We start from the raw sequence: 23,554 nt of genomic DNA, 5'->3' as shown, positions 1-23,554 counted from the left end.
CCACGGTCGGGGAGGCCAGCCGAAGTTGACAGCGGTCAAACCAGGACATGCATTGAGAACAATCCACATTCCACCATGCGGGAAATAGCTGACGTACTCAAAATATCCTCATCAATGAAGTTATTGGTGAAAATGAAAAATGTGTCTTTTATTCTACAGAAAAAACCCATACAGACTTTTTGGCCAACCCAGGACAATTTCCTACATTTCAGTTCTTAGATTCTTTCATCCTGGGACGAGCCCCGGACCCTCTGCCCTCCCTGTGGGGGGGGTCACAGACGGTGCTTCTCCCTCTGCCTGGAGCCGAACTGCCAGCCGCAGTTCACGCAGCTCCATGAACGCTGGGAAATCACTGAGCGTGGGAGAGATGAGTCAGCGGGCAGCGGCAGAATCTAGGCTGGTCTCTATTTGGAAATTTCATCCTTCTCAAATGATTGCTGTCAAAGTTTATTAAATATGTGACTGATATGAAAATTGTTTATGCATTGAATGCCTTAAAACCATTCATACAAAAGACGGTTGGGTACCCCTCGGAGGATCTAGTAGCCGTGCCCTTCTGGGGGACGGGGAAATGAGACAAACTCGGACTGCGGGGGTCACCAAGCCCAGTAAGCAGTGTCGCTCTCGGAAAAGGAAACTCCCGACAGCGACTGCCTGCTGACACCCCTCCCCTTCCTCTGCGGGACGGTACTCTAGGTCCGGCCCACCCTCTCTGCCCTCCCAACCAGAACAATAAGTCGTGATGGGAGAAGACGTGAACCTGAAAAAGAAACCTGCGGCCTCAATCTAAACAAGTTTATTCTTCAGTGTCAGATCTGCCGGTCTGTTCCCATGGCGTCTGTGGCCTTAAATATCTGCCCGTTGGCACCAGAGCCGCCCCAGCCTTGCTCCCATGGCCCAGCGTCTCAGGTGCCCATCCGTGTCCTTCACGGTTAAGACCAGTATCCAAATTGCTTACGTCTAGGAGAATAGACACAGGGAAGGTTAGGAATTCGAGCTTTAGTTAACAGAGTTACATATTCCTCCCCGAAGGAAGTGCAGGATGATAAGGAGCCCGAAGTGCACTCCACGTGGGGTCACAAAGCTGGCGGGTGGCCTCCGCCCCAGCTGAATGAGTGCAGGGACCACCTCCAGGTCTGTGTCCATCCTCGTAAGCCTCCCCACCTTGACCTCCAGAGTCAGAAGCACAGCCAACTGGAGACCGCCTCAGCCAAACAGCCTCATAGCGCAGGATGAGAAGGCGTGGCCGCCGCCATTGAAGTCCTGCATAGGACTGAAGTGTTTTCAATTAAATTTGGAAAGGGATCAACCTGCATCTACCCATGACCTAGTGGATGAGTGGAATCCCCACGTGTATTTCTCGTGTTTGAAAACGTTCTCACACAGCAGCTGTATCTAGATCCTTTTGCCCTTCCACAGTCCAAGAATGCAGACAAACAGATAAATAGGGTTATTTGCTGTGGGAATGGTCTTAAAACTGTCCTCTGAAAAGGAGAAGAACAATCAATAGTAACAATTGCCTGCAGCGGCTCTTCCATGGCCACCGCGGCTGAGCTCTCAGTGGGTTAGGAGGCAGAGAGAGAACGCTCTCCCGTCTCCAGGCAGTGTCGGCAGGGAGAGGCCGTACGCAGGGTGTAACTCCACAGAAGCTAGTGTTCACAAAAAAAAAGATCTAGAAGCCACCCAATTCATGCTTTATTTTTTTCTTTTACAAGTAATTGATTTAGCTTTTAAATTTTTTAAAAAATTTATTGTTGTTTAAGTGTGACAGCTTTAACGTTCTTCAAGTGTATTCTATTCAGCGTTCTGCTGTTGGCAATAACGCCTCTTTCAGCATCATCCCAAGCAAGTTCCTAGTAGGAAAATAATGCTTAGAAGAAGTAAATAAATAAGAGAAAAAAGGGGTGAATTATTTCTTATTGATAGGTATTTTGCCTTTTTTGAAGCATGGAAAAAATGGAATATTCTGCATTGCCTGGAGTCATAAAGATTCCAAACGAATAGCAACCTGCAGTGAGGACGGCTTCTGGTAAGTGCGGAGGGTGCGTCGCACCGTTTGCGAAGGACACGGGGGCCACAGCAGTCGTGTCCTGGGGGCACAGACTTTAAACTGTTGATGACATTCCATCTGTGCAGCTGGCTGGCTACCACAGATAGTATTTACAAGCCCACCTAGGCATGTCCCGTGTTGCTATGATGCATTGGTAATAAATAATAATGAAGTGATATTCAAAAATAAACACGCAAACAAACCAGTAACTGGTTGAATTATGCCTGGTAGACTGTGAATTGCCTCCAAGAAACTGGAAGGACGTTTCTCAAAGAGTCTGAATGATCCTCGTCAGATTTGTGAGGGTTGGCATTTTAGTTTCAAAGTGGCTCAAGAGATGCCGGCTCCTCTGGAAACTTCTTCGCAGTTTTGTAGGTGCTATTGTCCAGAAAGGGATAAAAAGCCTTTGCAAAGAAGAATGAGGTAGTTCATACAGGAAGTGCCCTTTGTTTAGAAGCTAAGTTCTCTGCCCCTGTGTTTCAGAAACATGTGCTTTCTCAGTGCTGTCCAGTTCTGGGGGAAGATAGGTTTCTCAAACACAACACAGAAGGGGAGAATTGCCTTTGGGTTAAAAATGTCTGAAATCAGGCGACGCTACCCTGTCACTGTAGGTGCTGTCACCTGGGACAGGTGATGCCCACACTCGAGACCGTCCTTCCAGGGCTGTGCTGACTTGGTGAAGAGCCACAGTCAGCGACTGAAGGCCTGGAAGCAGGGGTCATCACCCTGCCCGGTCACCTCAGAGGTTTGGGTGGGCTTAGGGATGTGCTAGAGGGTCTTCCCCCGGAGCCTTGAAAACCCTGTAATACATCAATGTATACACACTTACATTTTTTCTTTCTAAAGGAATCAATAGCCCTTGCATTATGGTATCACATAGTAGGCTTTCAGATCTTCTGTTTTTGCAGTTAAAGTATATGGGGTCCTTTTAGGGAGAAGGAATCCTTCAAATTTCTAGTTACGTTACTTAGAGTATGCCAAGGAAATATTGCAACTTGCACATCTTGGGCTTGGTATGTTAGTGGCTGTAATCAGCATTATAAATGAGTTTCAAACGCAAATTTTGAAGCTGAGCATCTAATACATGTTAATTATATAATTGTTTTAAAATAGGTGTATTAGCTATGTTTGTCCTAGATCAAAAAGTTTCTCTATGAAATAGTTTCTGAATCAAAGTCTATCATCTCTAAATTGATATAAATGGATTACCATAATTACCAATAGATGATGTAAGTATATATACTCATAATTGGTAATAACGTTGGCACAGGAGTTTTGAATGTTCCTGTGCTTTGCAGACAAGACTTCTATCCTAAAATACGTATGTTCCACTTACACGCTTCTGGCTTTGTTCTCTTGAACGAAATCTTTATAACGTTTTCCCCTATTAATGTTTCGCACCTAATTTCAGCATCATTCGAACCATCGATGGCAAAGTGCTCCACAAGTACAAGCACCCGGCCGCGGTATTTGGCTGTGATTGGAGCCAAAACAACAAGTAAGTATTTTTTTTCTGAAATACACAGTAATTACATTTCTGAGATATTAAATAACCGTGAAGTTTGATGGTATTCCCATAAATGATACATATCATTCTTTTTAGGCCATGTTCTCCTCACCTAGTCTTATAATTGCTTGTTTATTCTACATGTCAATTTTATTTCATCAGCTTGTCATATGATTTAGAAATATCAATTTCCTTCTTCCAGAACAACTTTCTGATGCTTTATGGCTAATGAATGAAAAGTGTAAATCAGTCCAGTCTCTGTGTGGTGTGGATTCTGCCAGAGAAGCGGGGGCCTTTCCGCCCCCCTTTTTAGGAATCTGTGTGACAGTCTTGTTCTGCCCCGACTGCCCGTCGCCCCACCTGACGCTCGGCCTCAGGCTGGTGGGGTTCCCAGCGCGTGGGACTGAGGTGGTCGGTCTTGAGAGGCCAACCGTGCCTAACAGCCTGATAATTTACTGTGGAGAAACCAGCCTAGATTTTACAATGAGTCCCAGTCGAACCTCCACTACAATGGATCCTAAATTCATCGCATGTCCAAGAACCCTGTGTTCCCGCCTCTCTTGGATGGGCTATAAATTGTACTTAACAATTCAGACTTTCTTGAGGTGTTGTTAAAACAGTGTGAAGTATCTTATGCTTTTCCACATCACAGGTGGAAAATATACATGTTAAAACATTAAAACTTGACGTGTGTTCTGAGTCCGATCACATACATACTACACAACATGATGGATCTATGGACTTCTTGCAGCCAGTAGGGGAGAAGTCATGACACACGGTTGGAGTTTACACACGTAACGAGCCCATGCCAGCGTCTCCCTGGCAGCGCACCCCCCGTCCTCATTCTCAGTTTCCGCTTCCGCTCAGCCAGGAGTCACTCTCCCTGCCCCATCCAAACGCTCTTCTCTCCCGGCCGCCCCTTTGCCACTAAACTGGCAATGTTTGCTTGCTCTTGGTTTGGGGTTTTTGCATTTTAGAAGTATTTTATTTTTATTTTTTAAAATTCATGTATTTATTAATTTGAGCTTTTTATTTTGTACCTTTTTTAAGATTTTATTTATTTATTTTTAGAGAGGGAAGGGAGGGAGAAAGAGAGAGAGAAACATCAATGTGCAGGTTGCTGGGGGCCGTGGCCTGCAACCCAGGCATGTACCCTGACTGGGAATCGAACCTGCGATGCTTTGGTTCACAGCCCGCGCTCAATCCACTGAGCTACGCCAGCCAGGGCTTACCTTATTTTTTTATTGTATTTTTTCCCATCACTATTTCCCACCCTTCCCCAGACCCTCCTCTGCCTCCAGCAGTCAGGGTGTGTAGTGATTAGCAACTTGCTTACCAGCAAGTAAACATGTCTCAATCCCTCCCCACTGGGGGCCCTTCTTGAGAACCAATAGTGGCAAAATAGAAAGCTCTGAGAATCACTCAAGAAGTCATAAATCTGCACATTCTGAAAGAAGAACATATAGAAGAAATGTAAATGCCATTATCTCTGAACCTAAGATGCATACAATAAAAAAAATTCAACCGATGAAAAGGGAACATGGAGAGAGAAACTTCTTTTGGTATGGGGGCAGTTCCTGCCAACTGTGTTTTCCCTTGGGCCAGTTTTTCGTCTAACTTCATTAAGGAGGCGAAACCAAATCCAGGGCTAGAAGGGAGCACCGTGCACGTTTTCAAATCCCCAGTGACGAGCGCCCTCCAGTGTCTCACACTCTCCCGCCCGCCGCTGCTGCTGTTTCAGGGACATGATCGCCACGGGCTGCGAGGACAAGGACGTGCGTGTGTACTACGTGGCCACCAGCTCGGAGCAGCCGCTGAAGGTGTTCAGCGGGCACACCGCCAAGGTGTTCCACGTGCGCTGGTCTCCTCTCCGGGAGGGCGTCCTCTGCAGCGGCTCCGACGACAGGTGTGTGTGTGTGTGGGGGGGTGGAGTTCGTGTTTCCCAGTCCTGAAAACCGTGCGCTTACCCTTTTTCAGAGATGCCCTTACTTATGTGATGCAAGTGATGTGGGGAACATTTGAAATACGTACTTAACATGTTGGCGGGTAACCGGTAGTTAATTGCATTCAACTGAAAGTAAATTGAATTTTGTCGTGCTTGTATTATCATTGTTGTCATGATATTCTATTTTCTTTCTTATTTTACTTATTATGGATGCTTATCTCTATCTAACAAAGTTAATAGAAACAAAAATTTTAAAAGGATCTTTTGGGAAAGGGAAAAAGATTGGAAACAGATCTCTGTAAAATATAGAGAAGAGTTTATTAATATGAAAAAAACTGGACTTTGTTTTCATTAAAAAAGGAATAAAAGAAGATAATTATACATTTTAGCATGAAGAGCAGATATTTTAGTAATGAGCGTGATTTTACATTTTGGTAACTACTGAACATGAGATAAATTTAGGCAAGAGAACTCTCACTTTATGCAAGAAGAAGTCCCAGTATACAGTAACCTCAGGCCTAATATTAAAAGTTAAGTATTTTCATCTTGAAATTTTGAAATAAATCCAAATTTAATAAGAAACATACTGTATTTTTCATACTATAAGATGCACCCCCTCCCCAATTTGGGAGGAATAATGGTTGTTAATGCCTCTGCCTCTGTCTACATTTACATTGGTGAAATATTATGTTATTTATGTTATTAAATATTTATCACATTTTTTGCTTCAAAAATTTTTTTCCTACTTTCCTCCTCTAAAACTTAGGTGCGTCTTGTGGTTCAAAAAATATGGTAATTGTGGGATTTCTGTGGGGTCCCACAATTATGTTTATTATTAAATCACTTCAGTCTCTTCACATGGCCTCTAGAGTCTGCATTCTCTTCTACACGAAGAAAGTATGATCTTCAATTACTGTCTCAGAAACATTTGTCAGGCGAGTAGCAGTGAGCACTTCCATAACTCACAGTAAAGAAAGCTGTAAAGAAGGCCTTGACCGAATCCTGGTAGCCGGTCCTTAGGCAGTAAACAGATGATGGTTGTACTCGCATGCTCTCGGCGCGTTGAAGTAAGAGTCAGGATTGTAGGGAGGTCATTGCCGGCCAGTGTGTTTATCACAGAACGTGCCGCCCCCCGGCGGCCTCCGGCGCTCCTTGAGTGCAGGGGGGCCAGCACCAGCTGTTCTGGGGCTTGATTATAAAATGCACTTTCGGCCTTCCAAGCCCGATGTTTGTCCCGTTACAAACTTGGGTCGTAAAAGCAAGAACACCTGTTCTGGCGCCCCCTGGGCAACAGAGTATTTTGAAATAAGTCACTTCAGTACTATATATGAAGGTATGATACCAAACAAAAGAATTTAAACATATATAAGAAATCAGCACCCCAAAACTGGTTTTGGTATACCTGGATCCATTGTTCTGTACTAGGGAAGGGGGACAAATATATAAATTGGAAAGAGATATGCCTTAAAGGAATAAAAGTATATATAATATAATGTTTAATATAATCTCTGGTGTCATCAAGCTGATATAAATCCGTGACTAAAAATTTAGTATGGATTGTCCAAGCAAAATTGGCATTTGGAGGTCTTCAGTTGATTTGGAGTTCAGATTTTATTCTAGTAGCATTCATACTTTGTCCAGTCAGTAGATTGAAGCAGTAGCATGAATCCAGTTACATTTGAATTTTGTACTCGGTTGGAGAGTGTTTCCACACTGGTTAAGCAGCTTACTCTGCTGACCAAAACATGAAGGAATGGCTCACTGTGCTGATAGGATCATGAACATGAATTGATCTCTCAGCTAATATCCATTGTCATACATACTCTATTTCATGATTTATGGATAATTTGAATGTTCCTAAATTGCCACATCCATGTTATTAATCATAGTTTTCTTTGGCTTTATCTGTTCTAGATATTTTATCTTAAGAAAGCAATTTTTAAACATATGAACGGTGAAATAGTACATTCAGTTTCATTAGCAAATACACCAGTAAATGTCAGGAAAAAAATATCTGTACATAGGAATAGGTAGGCTAGCCCTAGCGTAATTACTCATTTCTGTCTGCTCTAAAGAGGAGAATTGTAACATCACTGGAAACATAGAATGCATTTTTAATATACTGAGAAATAATTGTTGTGCTCCAGCAAGAATGTGTTAAGATTTTGTATCAGTTACAACTCGAATGGCACTACTTCGATAACATTCTGTTTCAGTTCGGTTCGGATCTGGGATTACACTCAGGACGCCTGCATAAATGTCCTCAGTGGGCACACCGGTCCTGTGAGGGCGTTAATGTGGAACCCCGAGATCCCCTACCTGCTCGTGTCCGGCAGCTGGGACTACACCGTGAAAGTATGGGACACGCGAGACGGGACTTGCTTGGACACCGTGTGCGACCACGGCGCGGATGTATACGGTAAAGCGGCTTCCGTGTACTTGGAAGCGTTGTTCTGTTCATGACGATTGTAACTTCTGAGCAATGTGGCATTTTTTGGAGAAGTCTTGAAGCATTTCATTTTTTAAAGATTTTATTTATTTATTTTTAGAGAGGGAAGGGAGGGAGATAGAGAGAGAGAAACATCAATGTGCGGTTCCTGGGGGTTATAGCCTGCAACCCAGGCATGTACCCTGGCTGGGAATCGAACCTGGGACACTTTGGTTCCCAGCCCACGCTCAATCCACTGAGCTACGCCAGCCAGGGTGAAGCGTTTCGTTGTTAAAAACATTTTTCTCAGTTGAAACTATACCTGTCGTTACTGAACTATCAGAACATCCAGATGGCGATAAAAAACGTCATCGGAAATCTTCAGAAGATAACTTTTATGAGCATTGTGGTGTCTTTCTTTACCTGCAGGTGCACTTGTGTTCCTACACACATGTACACACATGCACCCATGCATGCATTTGCATGTACATCTTAGATGTCTCTCCCCCCAGAGGTGAGCTGTGGAAAGGAAACCAGTCATAAAGCAGATACAGCTGAGTCATGCTCTGCCCCTGTGCATCGGTGTTGAGAGAGGGGTGTTCGGGCTTCAACGCTGTTGAGCTGGGCGTGGGAGATCAGACTGTCTGTCGGCTGCACAGCACCTCACTGTCCTTTGTGGCCCCCAGTCTTGGAAGCCATAAGGAGGTCAACAGAGACGCCAAAACGATTCCTTACAGGGACCTTCATCATGCCGTCTGTACCTGTGTGCTTCCCCCCAGCGGCCTTCTAGTTGAGGGAGTGCAGGTCTGTGTGGGAGAGAACCCCGTTTGTGGGTGTTTTCAGTGGAAAGGGCCCCGACTCCGGCAGCCGGCATGCCCATCAGTTCACAGATCACTGTGCACGCCACTGGTGTTAACAGACGGAAACATAATTTCAACATCTTCTTCCAGGGCCTTTTGCTTTCTAACAGTTGTTCGATGTGCGTTGCTATTTTATGCTCACTAAAGGATTGCATTCTTACATTATTTTCAGCCAAGATAGAGGTATTTCTCCAAAACGTCCATTCTGTGTAAGTTTCACGAGGTGCCTGCGAGACAGAAAGCATTTTCGACGTCCCCTTCAGTCAGCACAGGTTTGTGTCGCCCGCAGGCCTGGCGTGCCACCCCGGCCGGCCCTTCACCGTGGCCTCCTGCTCCCGGGACTCCACAGTGCGGCTCTGGTCCCTGGCCCCCCTGGTCACTCCCCTGCAGATGAAGATCCTGGCCGACCGGCCTTGGAAAGAAATCATCGGGAACACTGGTACTGCAAAGCTGCCTGGTTAAGCGTTTTATTTTTAAATGATATTTCATAGCCGTCTTTCGTCACCGAATTACGTCCGTTCTCCAGATTACGCCCTGCTGCAAGGCACTCCGCCTGTCCTGTGTGGCAAAGTGTCCAGAGATATCAAACAAGAGATAGAGAAGCTCCCCGGCAATCCTCGGGTGGAAAAACTGAGGAGGTTTTCAGAATGCTTTTCAGTAAGTAGTTACAGGAGTTCGGCGTGGGCATCCTCCTCTTCCGCAGAATGGAGCTTCCCAGCTGTTGTCAGAGGGTATCACACGTACTTAAGTGCATCCTCCCAGTTCGCTGGGAGCCTCAGAACGTACTCTGCACAGGGTAAGAGAGCACATGGGAACCAGAACCAACACACGGGATAAGGTGTAGATGTATTGCATTACTCTTCTGTTGCATTGTGCCTGCAGTATCTTTTTGAAGATGCACAGTGCCGTGTGGTTTCTCATTCATCATTACAGCGTGGCTTGTTCTGTATCCACTCGTTAGCCTCCAGGTGGCAGTGACAATCTGTGGAACCTGGTCGCTGTGATAAAAGGACAAGATGACAGCTTGCTCCCTCAGAACTACTGTAAAGGCATCATGCACCTGAAGCACCTGGTCAAATTCAGAACGGTAAGTGAAGCATGCAAATGCGACGTGCTCAGGCAAAAAAAATGGCTCTGCCTTTTCACTATGAAAACATAACGGTTACTTCAAAGTGTGTATGGTAGGGCTGGTACACTAAAGTAAGTGAATAGGGAGAGTTAGATCTTCGGGAAAAAGCAAGCGCGAGGCTGTGCGTTATGCGAGGACAGGTGAAGGCAGGTGCAGGGTTCAGAGGCTGAGGCTCCCGCAGTTCCTCAAAGGTCTCATGGCACGACTCGGAACGCTAGTCACTCACCTGCAGCCAGGTGACGGTGGCACACGGACCCCTGCGGCTGTAGTCTCAGAGGCCCGGCCGGGCAGGCTGCATCCAGGGAGACGTTTCATTAAAACTGATCGAGTGGTGCAGCTCTTAGTGGGGTGGAGTGCAAAACGGCTCGTTGCCTCCTGCCTGGGGCAACGGGCAGTGCCAACAACAGACCAGTCCCTACCGGAAAGAAGGAAAGAAGAGATACCTTTCCCGTTTGCAACGCAGTCTCAGTGGTGAGCGCAACGGTTAGCGCACAGAGGGAGGTGGGCTGGGTTGGGAGTGACGGCCACCAGAGCAGTGGTTTTCGTAAAGCGGCAGCACCTTTTCAAGTCACTAACTCAACACGTAATGACTGTAGGAGTTACCTGTTGACACTATTGGAGCCAGGTAGAGCCAGCCAGTAATTTTCATTTTCAGTAGAGGCCTTTCTGTCCCTTTGTCACCAGCAGTCTGTAGTTTTCACTCGCCTCTGGTCCCCTGGTCCTCTGCATGGCCACCACCCTCGCTGAGTTTGAAGGACCAGGCTGGTCAGCACATGCACACGCATGCCAGGCTCACCCACTCCCTGCACCCCACCCACACCGAAAATCTGTGTGTACAGAGGGGTCACATTTTACAGAGAGAAAGTATTGATTTTTTAAAATATTTCATTCCCAGTGCTGCATGCTTTTAAAATATGGGCCCATTGTTAGCCGTATAATGCTCTCATGGTCGAGTGTTATTACCAGCTGTTGTCTAAGAAGAGTTAGAAAAATTCCATTTGCTTTATCGCCAGTCGGAAGCCCAAGAACTGACCACAGTCAAGATGTCCAAATTCGGGGGCGGTATCGGTGCTCCGACAAAAGAGGAGAGACTGAGGGAAGCCGCCGAGATACACTTGAGACTAGGACAGATCCAGAGATACTGCGAACTGATGGTCGAACTTGGAGAGGTGAGGTGCTGCTCAAGTAAGATGAATGAGCTTCACAAAGTGTCCTGTGTGTGAGTGAGATACTACATAGTGAGTGTGTCTTCTTTCAGAGCTGGTCCTGCCAGACGCATGTCAGGTGTGTGCCTGAGGGCAGGAGTTACCCCCGTCCGCACTGCTCGGGGGCTGTTCAACACGCCTTCCCCACCCCAGACTCACAGAGCCGGAAACCTTGGGGACGCAGCCCAGAGATCCAGGCTTCTGTGGTCCTCCAGGTTGTTCTCACGCATGTCCAAGTCTGAGAACCACTGCCCTGGGCTGGCAGCTTCGGTCCCTAAAATGACATCTCTGTTGGCTAACTTGCTCCTGGTGCACCCCCCCCCCCGTGCTAATGCTATTTGTCATATTAAACCCCACCCTGGCCAGAAGAAGGGTTTCCACAGAGGATTCTCTGAGGACGCGTCCTGATTTTTAGGGAGGACTGAACAAGACAGAGTTTTCGAAAAAACATTGGGATCAATCTGTCCTATTGAAATTCAGCATGGTGCTCACATTTGGAAGGTGGGTGGTGGCTCCCATAGAGCAAAGGGGGGAGGGCTTCTGCTAGCTAATCTGAGGGCTGGCTACATGAGTGTAGTTGGTTTGTGAAAACTTATTGAGCTTTTCATTTTTCTGCATGTGCATCTAGTTCAACAAAATTCTCCCACCCATCAGAAAAAGAAACCTAACACGATTAGAATAGCATGGACATGTTTCATGCTTGATCATTTCTGAGAAGCTCAAAATAGTTAATTTCACAATGACGAAGCATGATATTACGGATATTTATAAATAATGGTAAAACTAAGCAATAAAGCTACAAAAAATATATAAAAAATAAATTTAATGCACCTTTTGATTTCTCCATATGCTAGAGGTAATTACTGCTTCGACTAAAATAATAAATGAGCCATTTAAAAATGTTATTGAAAGGCATTGCAAACTAAAAAGTATTTGATCTAGGAGTAGTGTAAGAGTTTTACTTATGAAGAAGTAAAACTATGGCTTAAAAGTTACTTTTTTAAACTAGGCACTACTAGAAAGAATAATATCTATGAAAACTCAAGGAGAAAATAAATAAATTTTGGTAGAATGGTAGAATGTATCTTTTTGAGTTCTATATTTTGGTATATATAATTTTAAACTTGGGACTTCCAACCAAGATGGAGGCATAGGCCAACACACTGTGCCTCCTCGTACAACCAAAAGAAGGACAACAAATTTAAAAAACAAAAAAACAGAACTGCCAGAAAATCAGACTGTGTGGAAGTCCAACAACCAAGGAGGTACAGAAGAAACACTCATCCAGACCAGTAGGAGGGGTGGAGATGGACAGCCAGACAGAGAAGACTGAGGGCAAGGCAGCAGCTGGGGGACCAGGTGGTCCCACATTCACGTGCAGATAAACCAGGAGGAACAACTGGGGAGCGAGACAGACCATGCACCGAGGGTTCCAGTGCAGGGAAATAGAGCCTCAAACCTCTGACTGAAAACACCTGTGAGGGTTGCAGCAGTAGGAGAAACTCCCAGCCTCACAGGAGAGTCTATTAGAGAGACCCACAGGGTTCTAGAACATATACAAACCCATCCACCCAGGAGTCAGCACCAGAAGGGCCCAGTTTGATTGTGGGTAGTGGGGGAAGTGACTAAAAACTGGCAGAGAGCTGAGAAAGCGGCACTGCTCCCTCTCTGACCCCTCCCCCACGTACAGCATCACAACGCAGCAATGGGGGTTGCCCTGCCCTGGTGAACACCTAAAGCTCCATGCCTCACTACATAACAGGCACTCCAAGACAAAAAAAAAATGGCCCAAATGAAAGAACAGATCAAAGCTACAGAAAAAATACAACTAAGTGATGAAAAGATAGCCAACCTATCAGATGCAGAGTTCAAAACACTGGTGATCAGGATGCTCACAGAAATGGTTGAGTATGGTTGCAAAATACAGAAAACAGTGAAGACTATGAAAAGTGAAATAAAGGAAAATGTACAGGGAACCAACAGTGACAGGAAGGACACCAGTACTCAAATCAACAGTTTGAACCAGAAGGAAGAAATAAACATTCAACCAGAGCAGAATGAAAAAACAAGAATTAAAAAATGGGGAGAGGCTTAGGAACCTCCAGGACATCTTTAAATGTTCCAACATCCGAGCCATAGGGGTACCAGAAGGAGCAGAGGAAGAGCAAGAAATTGAACACTTATTTGAACAAATAATGGAGAACTTCCCCAATCTGGTAGAGGAAATAGACTTCCCGGAAGTCCAGGAAGCTCAGAGAGCCCCAAAGTAGTTGGACCCAAGGAGGAACACACCAAGGCACATCATAATTACATTAGCCAAGGTTAAAGAGAAGGAGAGAATCTTAAAAGCAGCAAGGGAAAAGGAGACAGCCATGTACAAAGGAGTTCCCATCAGACTGTCAGCTGATTTCTCAAAAGTAACATTGTAGGCAAGCAGGGGCTGGAAAGAAGTATTCCAGGTCATGAAAGGCAAGGACCTACATCCCAGATTGCTCTATCCAGCAAAGCTTTCATTTAGAATGGAAGGGCAGATAAAGTGCTTCCCAGATAAGGTCAAGTTAAAGGAGGTCATCATCACCATGTCCTTATTATATGCAATGTTAAAGGGACTTATCTAAGAAAAAGAAGATAAAAAATATGAACAGTAAAATGACAACAAACTCACAGTTATTAACAAGCACACCTAAAAGAAAAACAAAAGCAAACTAAGCAAATGACTAGAACAGGAACAGAATCACAGAAATGGAGATCACATGGAGGGTTATCAGCAGGGGAGTGGAAAAGGGAGAGAGGAAAAAAGGTACAGAAAATAAGTAGCATAAATGGTAGGTAGAAAATAGGGGGGAGGTTAAGAAGGCACAGGAAATGTAGAAGCCAAAGAACTTACATGTATGACCCATGGACATGAACTAAAGGGAGGGAATTCAGGTGGGAGGGAGTGTGCAGAGTGGAGGGGAATAAGTAGGGGAAAATGGAAAAACTGTAATAGCATAGTCAATAAAATATATTTAAAAATTTTTTAAACCCTATTTAATGCAAATTTAATTAAAGATCCTTTAATCGGGTATCTGCTTATGGAACTTGATAAATCTGTTGTGTGGTTTTATCGATGGACTCAATGACCCAAAACCTGTGCTTAAAATCATTTAGAAACCTGGGTGTTCTTATAATCAGCCATTGTCACCTCCCTCCAAACTGTTTCTATTTCTGTAAGATTAATACTATGAAATGAGAAAAACATTTAATCTTTAATTTTTGAGACATGCTTTTTTTGAGAGTGTGGTATAGTTCATTTAATCTACATTTTAACTTCTTTTTCTCCATTTCTCTCTATATAAATAAATGTCTCATAAAACATGCTTTAAGTTCCCTTTCTCAGGTAACATCATTATGAATAACATAATATTTAAAATTACCTTTTTAAACTTGAACCTATTATTTTCAGGGTAACTAATAACTTCATAGCCTTAATCACAGTAGAACCCTGTTTTGGAAGGACTTAATTAAAACGAAGTTTTGGTTTATGTAGTGATATTTCATAATATGTTTTCCTCACTTCCCTTCTAGCCATGAATTCAGTGAAATCCACATTTTCAAATAATAATCACCATCATCCTTGACCAAGCAATGAGGTTCTTTATTAGCAGTCTAATTTTTAAAGTACAAAGACAGGTATTATGATTAGAAAGGAAGAATTTACAATAAATATAACTTACAAAATGAGTAGGGAAAGAGTAAAAATAGAAATAGGTATTTGTTAAAAATAACAGCAAAATAAAAGCTTACTACACATTAATTTGAACATAGAACCTAGAATACCACACAGAACAGATCACTCTGGTGTTGCGCTGGAAGATGAGTTAATACAGTTTTCAAAATATATAGTTTACTTACTATCCCTCCCCACCCTCACCTTCCTTCTCTCTCCTCTCCGTAGCTCTCTTCTCTGTGTCCAGGTTTGGGATTTTCCCTGCTAAATAATAGAATTTACATATCTGTTTTATTTTAAAATACGGTGGTATTTCTACTCTGTGGAACGAATGAGAAAGAATACAAAAATGGTCCTGGAAATGGACATACTCTATAAGCAGTGTGGAACCTTGCATTCTAGAAAGTTCGGGGTTAGGCTGTGCAAGCCGATCACTGTGTCTCTGCTCTCCCTCCTTCTATTCCAGTGGGACAAGGCCTTGGCGGTCGCACCCGGCGTCTCTGTGAGATACTGGAAGAAGTTAATGCAGAGGTAAGGCAAGCGGCCAGTGTCTAAGGGATGTGTTCAGATATGCTGAAATAGAAACACTCTGTAAATATGATGGCAGCGTCTGGGATTTTCCCATTGTGTTGTTATGATTAATAACTGAATGCTATATCTACTGATCCAGTACGTGAATCGGTTACAAGTCACCTTGTGTTCTTGTTTGCGACCTGTCATCTGGTAACACAGTGCGAGGCTGGTGTCCCTGTCATTGGGGCAGTGAAATGACAGGCCCACGGACATACTCAGTGGTCGGTGAGCTGACACTGGGAGACCAGTGGCACGGCTTTCTGAAGGTCACCAAGCGTCTGCGGCACACTCATTCCACAGTCTCAGGAGTTCCCTCGGCAGAGAGCAGCCCCTACGTTTCCCTCCGCGGCCAGGAAGGAGGAACAGAGGACAAAGAAGAGCTTCCACGCTGAGCCGCCGAACTAGGTGCCCTCGTCCAAGAGTGGGATAAACGGGGGTTTCTCCCAAGACGCGTTCCTTTCCCGGGGATGCCGTTACAGAGCCCCACAGACCGGGCGGCTTGGAACCGTGGAAACGCCCTCTCCGCCGGTTCTGGGGCCAGAAGCCTGGCAGGGAGTTGCCCGCGGGGGCTCCTGCTGAAGGCCCCGCCTCCTCCCAGCAGCGGGGTGGCCGGCCACCCCGACTTCTCCCACTGGCTCGTACACGCGTCACTCGGCCTCTGCCTGGCCTTCGCATGGCACTGTCCCCATAGGTCCATGCCTAAATGTCCTTCTGTTTATAAGGACACCACTCATATCGGGTGCGGGGTCCACCCTAGTCCAGTGTCACCCTATCTTAACTAAGTACAGCGATGAAGACCCTGTTTGCAATCAAGGTCACATTCACAGGTACCATGGGTTAGAACTCCAACATATCTTTGTGGGGGACAGATTTTAACCCACGGCACGAGACTTTTCTCTCTTCCACTCATTCACGCAACAGATGTGTATTCCGTGCTTGCTCTGTGCTAATCACTGTGCGAGGCCTGTAGGGTGCTATTTGATGAGTGGTTATATCTGGCATTAGAAATGAAAATTTTTTATTTTTATTTCATGGTATGTGGTTTACTCAAAACCCAGCTGCCACTCACATGTACACACAAAAACCAGCCACGGGTGAAGCACGGGACTCCGGAGGGTGCACGCCTGTGCCGTGGGAAAGCCGACTCCCCGGCACCTGCTGTCTGGCGGTGAGCTCAGCAGCGACCCGGCCCCAGGCTCCAGGCACGGAGCTGCAGGATTGGGGAGTGGGGTGGGGCTTGCAGGGCCACGCTGCACGGGGGTCCGATGTCAGGGTGCCCACTGAGGCCTTAATAGGTCAAGTCAGCAGAAGACATTTGCTTCAGAGACAGTTTTGTGTCAACATCACCCAAAACCCTACTGATCATCACCTGGTTCTCTCTGCTCCGCAGTCCCCGTAGTGGCCAGAAAACGGTCTCCCCGCAGCTCCCAAGTTATGTCTTGTGGAACCAGCCACGGATGGGACGCACAGCCCCTCAGTCCTGGTTTCCAAGGCCCAGGGAGAGAATGTGGTTTCTGATCCGCTATAACAAGGAAGTCAGGGTCACATGGTAAAAACAGGGCTGTTGGGAAACACCCCGATGACCCTATAAACTGGGGAGAAAACAATGTAAAATGTGTCAGTGCACCTAGCCAAAGATTGGCAACTGAAATGTAATTTAATGCAAATCCCAACATAAATACACCAGATTATTGTTGAACGACCTTGAAGTTAAACATGAAGAAGGGTGGGAGGAGCTGGGCTGGTCATTGAGAAAGCGCCTGGGACTCAGAGACAGATGGACAGTGATGGACACAGAGAGACAGAGACAGACATGCGTGTACCCTTCGTAATGTTCACGGCCAGCCTCCCCTGGCCCCTTCACGTAGCTGGAATGTTATTTTCCTTTAAGTCACCTTGCTTGGGCCACTTACGATAGTCTACAGTTTATGATGCATGTTTAAATTCTTGCATGATCCTTTTTAATGATTTTAAGCTAGCTGTATCTAGAAGCTCTCTAGTCATTGTTGTGTTCACTAGAGCATTTAAAATCCCCTTTAACAAAGTAGACACCCACATAGTTATCCATCCAGTTGAGAGCAGAACTCCCCTCACGCATATCCAGTTCACAACTTATTTTCGAAAAAATATGTTGCCCATATAAGTAGATGAGCTACATTCATTTTAAGGCCTGAGGTATTCAGTGCATCTAAAATATGAAACCAGGTAGTGTTCGAAGGGAAAACAGGTACCTGTAATATATAGTAGTTCAGCAAACATTCATCTTCCATAGGTGATTTGATCACAAAATCGGTCTTTTTAAAAGGTGATATGCAAAAGAGCTTGAGGACATTGGCTTCAAATTTCAGATATTTCTGAAAATCCCAGTCCAGCTGAGAACCTTGAAATTCGTACATTGTAAAAAAAAAAAAATGTTCTTATTTTATTAGGAGAGCTGATCAGTTGATCCAGGAAGATAAGGATGATGTCATCCCCTACTGCGTAGCCACCGGGGACGTGAAAAAACTAGTCGCTTTCTTCCTGTCCCGGGGCCAGCTGAAGGAAGGCCTGCTCGCCGCCCAGGTAGAGAGGTGTGCGCCCCCACAGGTGCGCACGCGGGCGGGGGGGGGGCGCAGGCGGGAGGAGGCCCTCCTGGCCGAGTCCCCTGGACGTGACGGACAAAGTCAGAGGTGGCCCAGCCTCTGCCCACCCCCCAGCCTTCCATCGCTACATTCCAGTCCCTTTGCTCTGGTTGCACTGGACGCAGTTTAAATCTTTAAATACCCAGGCGTGTGTGAACGCTGAACCGTTGAGTGCCATCGAACGCTGTACACACTCGCGCAGCTTTGTCTGTAACCGTGAACTCGAACCTTCCCTTGTGTACAATGGAGTTCACATTTATTTTTCAAATTCGAAGGGTGTCTTTAAATTGTAGGATAAATGTCACTCAAGATTCAGGTATGCTCTGTTCAAAATACTGGTCTGAAATTGGTCCGTTCCCAACAGTTAGTTAAACATTCATTCAAACTCTCATTAAATTCCAGGCTGCCTGTGAGGGGAACATGCAAACCGTCCATGTTTCTACACCCAAAGGACCTTCTTGCCCCGACGATTCCTACAAGGAAGACTTCAATGAGTAAGCGATTCTTTGTTTGGGAGTCACTGATTGTCACGGCGGGTTTCCCTCGAGGAGGACATGAGGGCCGTGCAGTTCACCTTCCTTTGTATTCAGAGGACGTGGCTGGCTCACGGGCTCCCTGCACTTCCCGCCACAGCCAGCTCCACCGCGGCATCTGTCCCCAGGTGAGTGGGGACGTGCGTGGCTTGGAGACGCAGCCCAGACGCCCTTTCTGTGGCTTCCAGGAGAGCCAAGGGCATTGCAGCGTGGAGACTGCAACTCAAGCACCTGACTGCTTGCCGCTGCGCGGACCCGCTGGGGAGAGGGGGCGCTGCGCTGCTCCTGGACGTTTTGCTGTCAAGTCAGTGTGGACGACAGCACGGTGGCATCACTCCTGATCCCGCGAGCCCAGGACGCGTGCCAAGAACAACATGCCAGCCTCGTGTGGAGGAGAGGTCCAGAGAGTTATGTTTTTCAAGGAAATGGAAACTCGACTTCTTCAACTTTCTGACCTTGTTCAAAGCTAGTAAAATCTGCCTTCTCCTCCCTCTTCTCTTGGCTCCTGTTTTACTCTAGAAAAGAGGATATTTGAACTTTGGGGACACTTACCAAGTAAAAAAGGACCATAAAACGTTAAGCAAACGATGTATGGGAACTAACGCATTCCTGCCTGGTTCTTCGCTGCAGCTCCCTGCCATTGCTAAGCGTGGTGTTGGAAGATCTCACACCCACACACACCAGCCACACTGCAGTCACCACCTGAACACAGAACCGTTTGAGTTCGTCCTGTAGTTCTTCAGAGGGGAACCACCCCGATAGCTGAGTCATAAATGATTCGATTTAGGATAGTCGGTTTTGAAAGTTAGGCTTTTCTTCTGAGAGTTGTGGTTGGAGGTCTTACCAACGCATCCGAGAAAGACCCCTTTCTGATTTCCCCCCAAATCAGGCTTTACGCCTAAATGAAGGATGACCAGTGAAATCTGACTTGAGCCCTTAATCAGTGTGTTACCAATGGGCATCGGGTCACTTTTACGGGGGAATCCTGAGTGTTTCTGGAATGTGCTCTCCTTTCCTCTCCAGACTCCTGCACACGGTGAGCGAAGAGCTGGCGGAACGGTACCTGCGGGACGGCAGGGCGGTCCTGGCCGCGTGCTGCCACCTGGCCTCGGACGACATTGAGGTACCGCCTTCCCCGCGGGTTCAGGTGCACGCACAGCTCCCGGCGGGCGTCGCGGCGTCTGGGGGGAGTGCGGCGACTTCCCGTGTGGCCTCCTGGGTCACGGGCTTTCTGGGCCCACTAAGTGCACAAACCACAGACTGTGAGGTCTGTTTTTATTTTATTTTTTCACTTTGATCACAAGATAGGTATTTGTAACCACCTCACTTGAAGTTACTTCCTCAGAGACCAGAAGTGGTAGCACGGTAAAAGGAAAGGTCACTGAACTTGGACTCGGAACTCCTGACTTTCAACAGCACTTATTTTTAAGTGTGCCGTGGTCTAGTCATCACAAGTTGTATTTCAGAATGTTTTCCACTTGAGCCACTAGTGTCATGAGGAAGACACTCAGTAAAGATACAGATTCTATCTGCATGTATCCTTAGGTGTGTCGGCTTTAGGGGGTAACTGATACTCACTGTACCCTCCTTAAGATGCTTTCAAAAATTTACATGTTTTCCCAACAGACGGAAGGATTTGTTGAGGATATTGCCGTGAGGCATGTTAGTTGCAAAAATATGAGCAAGGGCTCTAAATTCTCCCATTTTAACCTTCCCACGTGTCCGTTCATCAGCGTTTCCGTTTGAAAATTGCAGTTACACTTACATCCTGTATAGCAATGTGCCTTTGAGTACTGACTGAGCGTAGGTTAGTGCAGCCTTCCGTGCCCTCTCAGCGTCGGGGGGGGGGGGGGGCAGCTCCACCCGGTGTCCCCGCCACTGAAGACGCGGTTTCCTCCCCGAGCCAGCTGGCGATGGCCTCCCTGATCCGCGGGAACGAGCTGGAGCTGGCCGTCTGCGTGGGCACAGCCCTGGGGGAGGCGGCCGCCCCCGCAACCCACTGCGCCCTGGAGTTACTGGCGAGGAAATGCATGATGATTCCGATGTGGTAAGAATTGCTAAACGCGAAGAAGAGTGTTACAGTGATGGAGGGCATTTCTTAAACACAGCAAGTTGCATTTGATAATGTGTCAGGAGTACAGATGTGTCAGGAGTCCCCTTTTTCACTGCAAGGTAAGACGGTAAGAGGAAGTGGGGATATGGGAACGAAGGGACTGGGCCAGCCCCTGGCGTGCACGGAACCTACCGTGACCCACCCTGGAAGAGCCCCGCGTGGCGCCATGGCATCCCAAGCACACAGAGCATCACGAAACCACACGTGCGTGCATCTTAAGATCGTCACGACCACACATTCCCACATCTCAAATCCTGCACACCTACTACTCTCTTCCTGTCAGATCCTGTGTTTTGGTTTAAGGTTTAGAAAATAAAGTCACTTCTCTAATGGCGGACTCAGGACCTAATCACCCTCCAGGGCCCCCCCTCCATAGACCACTCACCGCCTGGGGGTGTGGTTTCAGCGCAGGAACTGGGGGGAACAGGGACTTCAGGCTGCGGCAGCATCACGTGCTCCCCCCCCCCCCCCTTACGTGGGGCCAACTCAGAGCGAGAGTGGCACCTCGGCTCTCCCTTTCTGTCCGGGTCCGGGCGCTACAGCGGGGCCAGGCCTCCCGAGCCCTTCTTGCTGCGCCCACGGTGCCGTGACCGAAGAGCCCCTCCCCCACCATGAGCCGCAGGCTTCCGTAGGTCTGATGCTGACCGTCCTCTGAGAGTCCCCTGTGTCCCCCTCCGTCGGGAGCCACTGTGGTCAGTGACTCTAGCCACCACGCCTTCCCTTAGACGCGCTCCCCGAAGCGTGAGCCCAACCCCCAATTACGCAGTCCCCAAGGCCGCTGCCTCTGTGCGGGGCGTCACCATCTGATCTGAATACCATGCGACTTGTTTTTGTTTAAGTGAGGGCGCAAAGAGGCAAACGGGAGTGGACACTAAATTTAAAAGAGGTTTAAAGAGCTTTCAACTGACTATACGTCTCAGTTGCTTTTAATAAAAATCACACTTCTATTTTCCCGTAACTCCCTCCAGTTCTTCCTTCAGGCATCCGTAAACCTGCGCACCGAGACCCAGGGGAAAGGTCAAGTTCGGAAACGTAGGATGCTACTCAGGTTGACTTCCAGGGGAAGTCTGGGGTTCTGGTGGCTGTGGGAGAGCTCCACAGATTTTTTTAAAATAATTAACAGCATAATTTCAAGAGAACCTTTATAGTTGTATAAACCAAGAATCCTTCACATGTCCTGATTAAAGTTTGCTTCTTCTTGGTTCCCTTTCTGTATTTATAGTATTCATATTCAAAATTATTCTTTTTTTTAGCTTTCCATCTGATGAATACAGGTATCATCTACTTTTATAAAACTACTTAATTAAAAATTTAAACTTCATTATATTAGAATATAAACTCTACATTAAGAAATTATGATTAATTATTTTCACTTTGTTTTACAGAATGCCAATTTATTGATATAATTTAAAACTTATAAAAACCTAATTACGAAATCATGAGAACAGGTAAACCATGAGAACCTACATACTAAAGCCCTCATGATTTTATGCTTAAGTTTATAACAAATCAACTGTGGCTTTCAACAACATAGAAGAAGGCCTAATTTAGCTAAGCAGATTAAAATATCTGTTCTGATAGTGAAATTTAAGAGGTTAGATCATTTCATCAGCCCATATCATTATATACAGATGCGTTTTCACCACAGGTATACTAAATTTTAAGTAAATAGTGATTTCAGCTAAAGAGTGAATAAAGTTAGCTAGCATCACTGTAAATTTCACTATGTCAGGACATAATTCAACAATAAGAAAATCAGATTTTTGTCTGTAGTTGATAGAACTTTGAGTAGAATTTTAGCACAACAATTTTATATATCATAAGAACAAGTAGTCATTTCTGTATTCACATGGACATTATTAAAAACTGCTATTAAATATTAGTATCAGAAAGCATAAAGCCATTTCCTAATTTCACCAAAAACAGATGAGGTACTCTAAGTTAGAAATTACAAAAACATTCAAAGATTTACCTCTCCAAAGATGATAGAAAATTTGATACACAATAAATTATCTCTATTCTTGTTCCATAGTCACTACATTCTTGATTAAATAAATATCTCTTAATGTTTTAACAATCATTGATTCATGAATGACCAATAGAGATTGCTGAGGGCACAGAAACAAGGGGCGATTTTACTCTCACAATGCACAGCACGTGCTTTGCAAATTCACATTTGAAATATTGCCTCTTCCAAAGTTGTGCTGAATGTGTACACATCAGTTACTTGAAGGTTGAATAATAACATCTTGAACTGTAAAAATTAGTGTATTCTCAGTCATGATGCATACAACCAAAAACTCTTCACCTAGTGACTTTAAAGAAAGAATTTTATTAAGAAGACCTGTAATATAAAGCTGTTGTCCATATAATTTTAAATGCCTTATTTTTAAATCATTTATCCTTTGATTGAATTTTTAAAAGAATTTATGTTTTAGAGAGAGGGAAAGGGAGAAAGAGGAAGAGAAACATCAGTGTGTGCGAGAGAAACATGTACCTGTTGCCTCTCATAGCCCCCAACTGGGGACCCGCTGCAACCCAGGCATGTGCTGTGACCGGGAATCGAACTGGAGACCCTTTGGTTCACAGGCAGGTGCTCAACCCACTGAGTCACACCAGCCAAGACTGATTAAACCTTCAAAAGTAAAAGCCTGCATGTGTATCCTTGATTTTCACCTAAAGTCTAACACATAGGTAGAATACTCAAAATTCTAACCTTAAAATATCTAAGTATTCTAATGCACTACTACATTTGTTCATCATTGATGAGCGTTAACTTCCTAAGTTTGCTTTATAATCCCTTCTAAACCACATATCTAACACTACTCCATTTGCTTAGAGAATTGTTCTATAACAAAATCCATTGTGAACACGTGAAGAC

The 23,554-nt window shown here is 45.5% G+C and overlaps 1 protein-coding gene across 2 annotated transcripts in view; it reads left to right on the top strand.

Annotated features, from left to right (window-relative positions):
- The window catches only part of WDR17 (WD repeat domain 17), a 73,105-nt gene that overhangs the window by 41,097 nt on the left and 8,454 nt on the right, over positions 1–23,554 (top strand). For both annotated transcript variants that reach the window (XM_045821778.1, XM_045821777.1), the window contains 14 exons: positions 1,947–2,029; positions 3,462–3,548; positions 5,299–5,463; positions 7,719–7,921; positions 9,080–9,229; positions 9,317–9,447; positions 9,752–9,877; positions 10,933–11,088; positions 15,300–15,364; positions 17,836–17,968; positions 18,430–18,521; positions 19,584–19,683; positions 20,468–20,607; positions 21,927–21,947. In XM_045821778.1, coding sequence (XP_045677734.1) covers positions 1,947–2,029; positions 3,462–3,548; positions 5,299–5,463; positions 7,719–7,921; positions 9,080–9,229; positions 9,317–9,447; positions 9,752–9,877; positions 10,933–11,088; positions 15,300–15,364; positions 17,836–17,968; positions 18,430–18,521; positions 19,584–19,683; positions 20,468–20,607; positions 21,927–21,947 — 1,652 coding nt within the window. The remainder of the gene's footprint in view (positions 1–1,946; positions 2,030–3,461; positions 3,549–5,298; positions 5,464–7,718; positions 7,922–9,079; positions 9,230–9,316; positions 9,448–9,751; positions 9,878–10,932; positions 11,089–15,299; positions 15,365–17,835; positions 17,969–18,429; positions 18,522–19,583; positions 19,684–20,467; positions 20,608–21,926; positions 21,948–23,554) is intronic.

The sequence above is a fragment of the Phyllostomus hastatus genome, unplaced genomic scaffold (genome assembly GCF_019186645.2).
Source record: "Phyllostomus hastatus isolate PE091 unplaced genomic scaffold, TTU_PhHast_1.1 phas_scaffold_46, whole genome shotgun sequence".
Lineage (NCBI taxonomy): Eukaryota > Metazoa > Chordata > Mammalia > Chiroptera > Phyllostomidae > Phyllostomus > Phyllostomus hastatus.
This window is presented reverse-complemented; position numbering and strand designations above follow the sequence as displayed.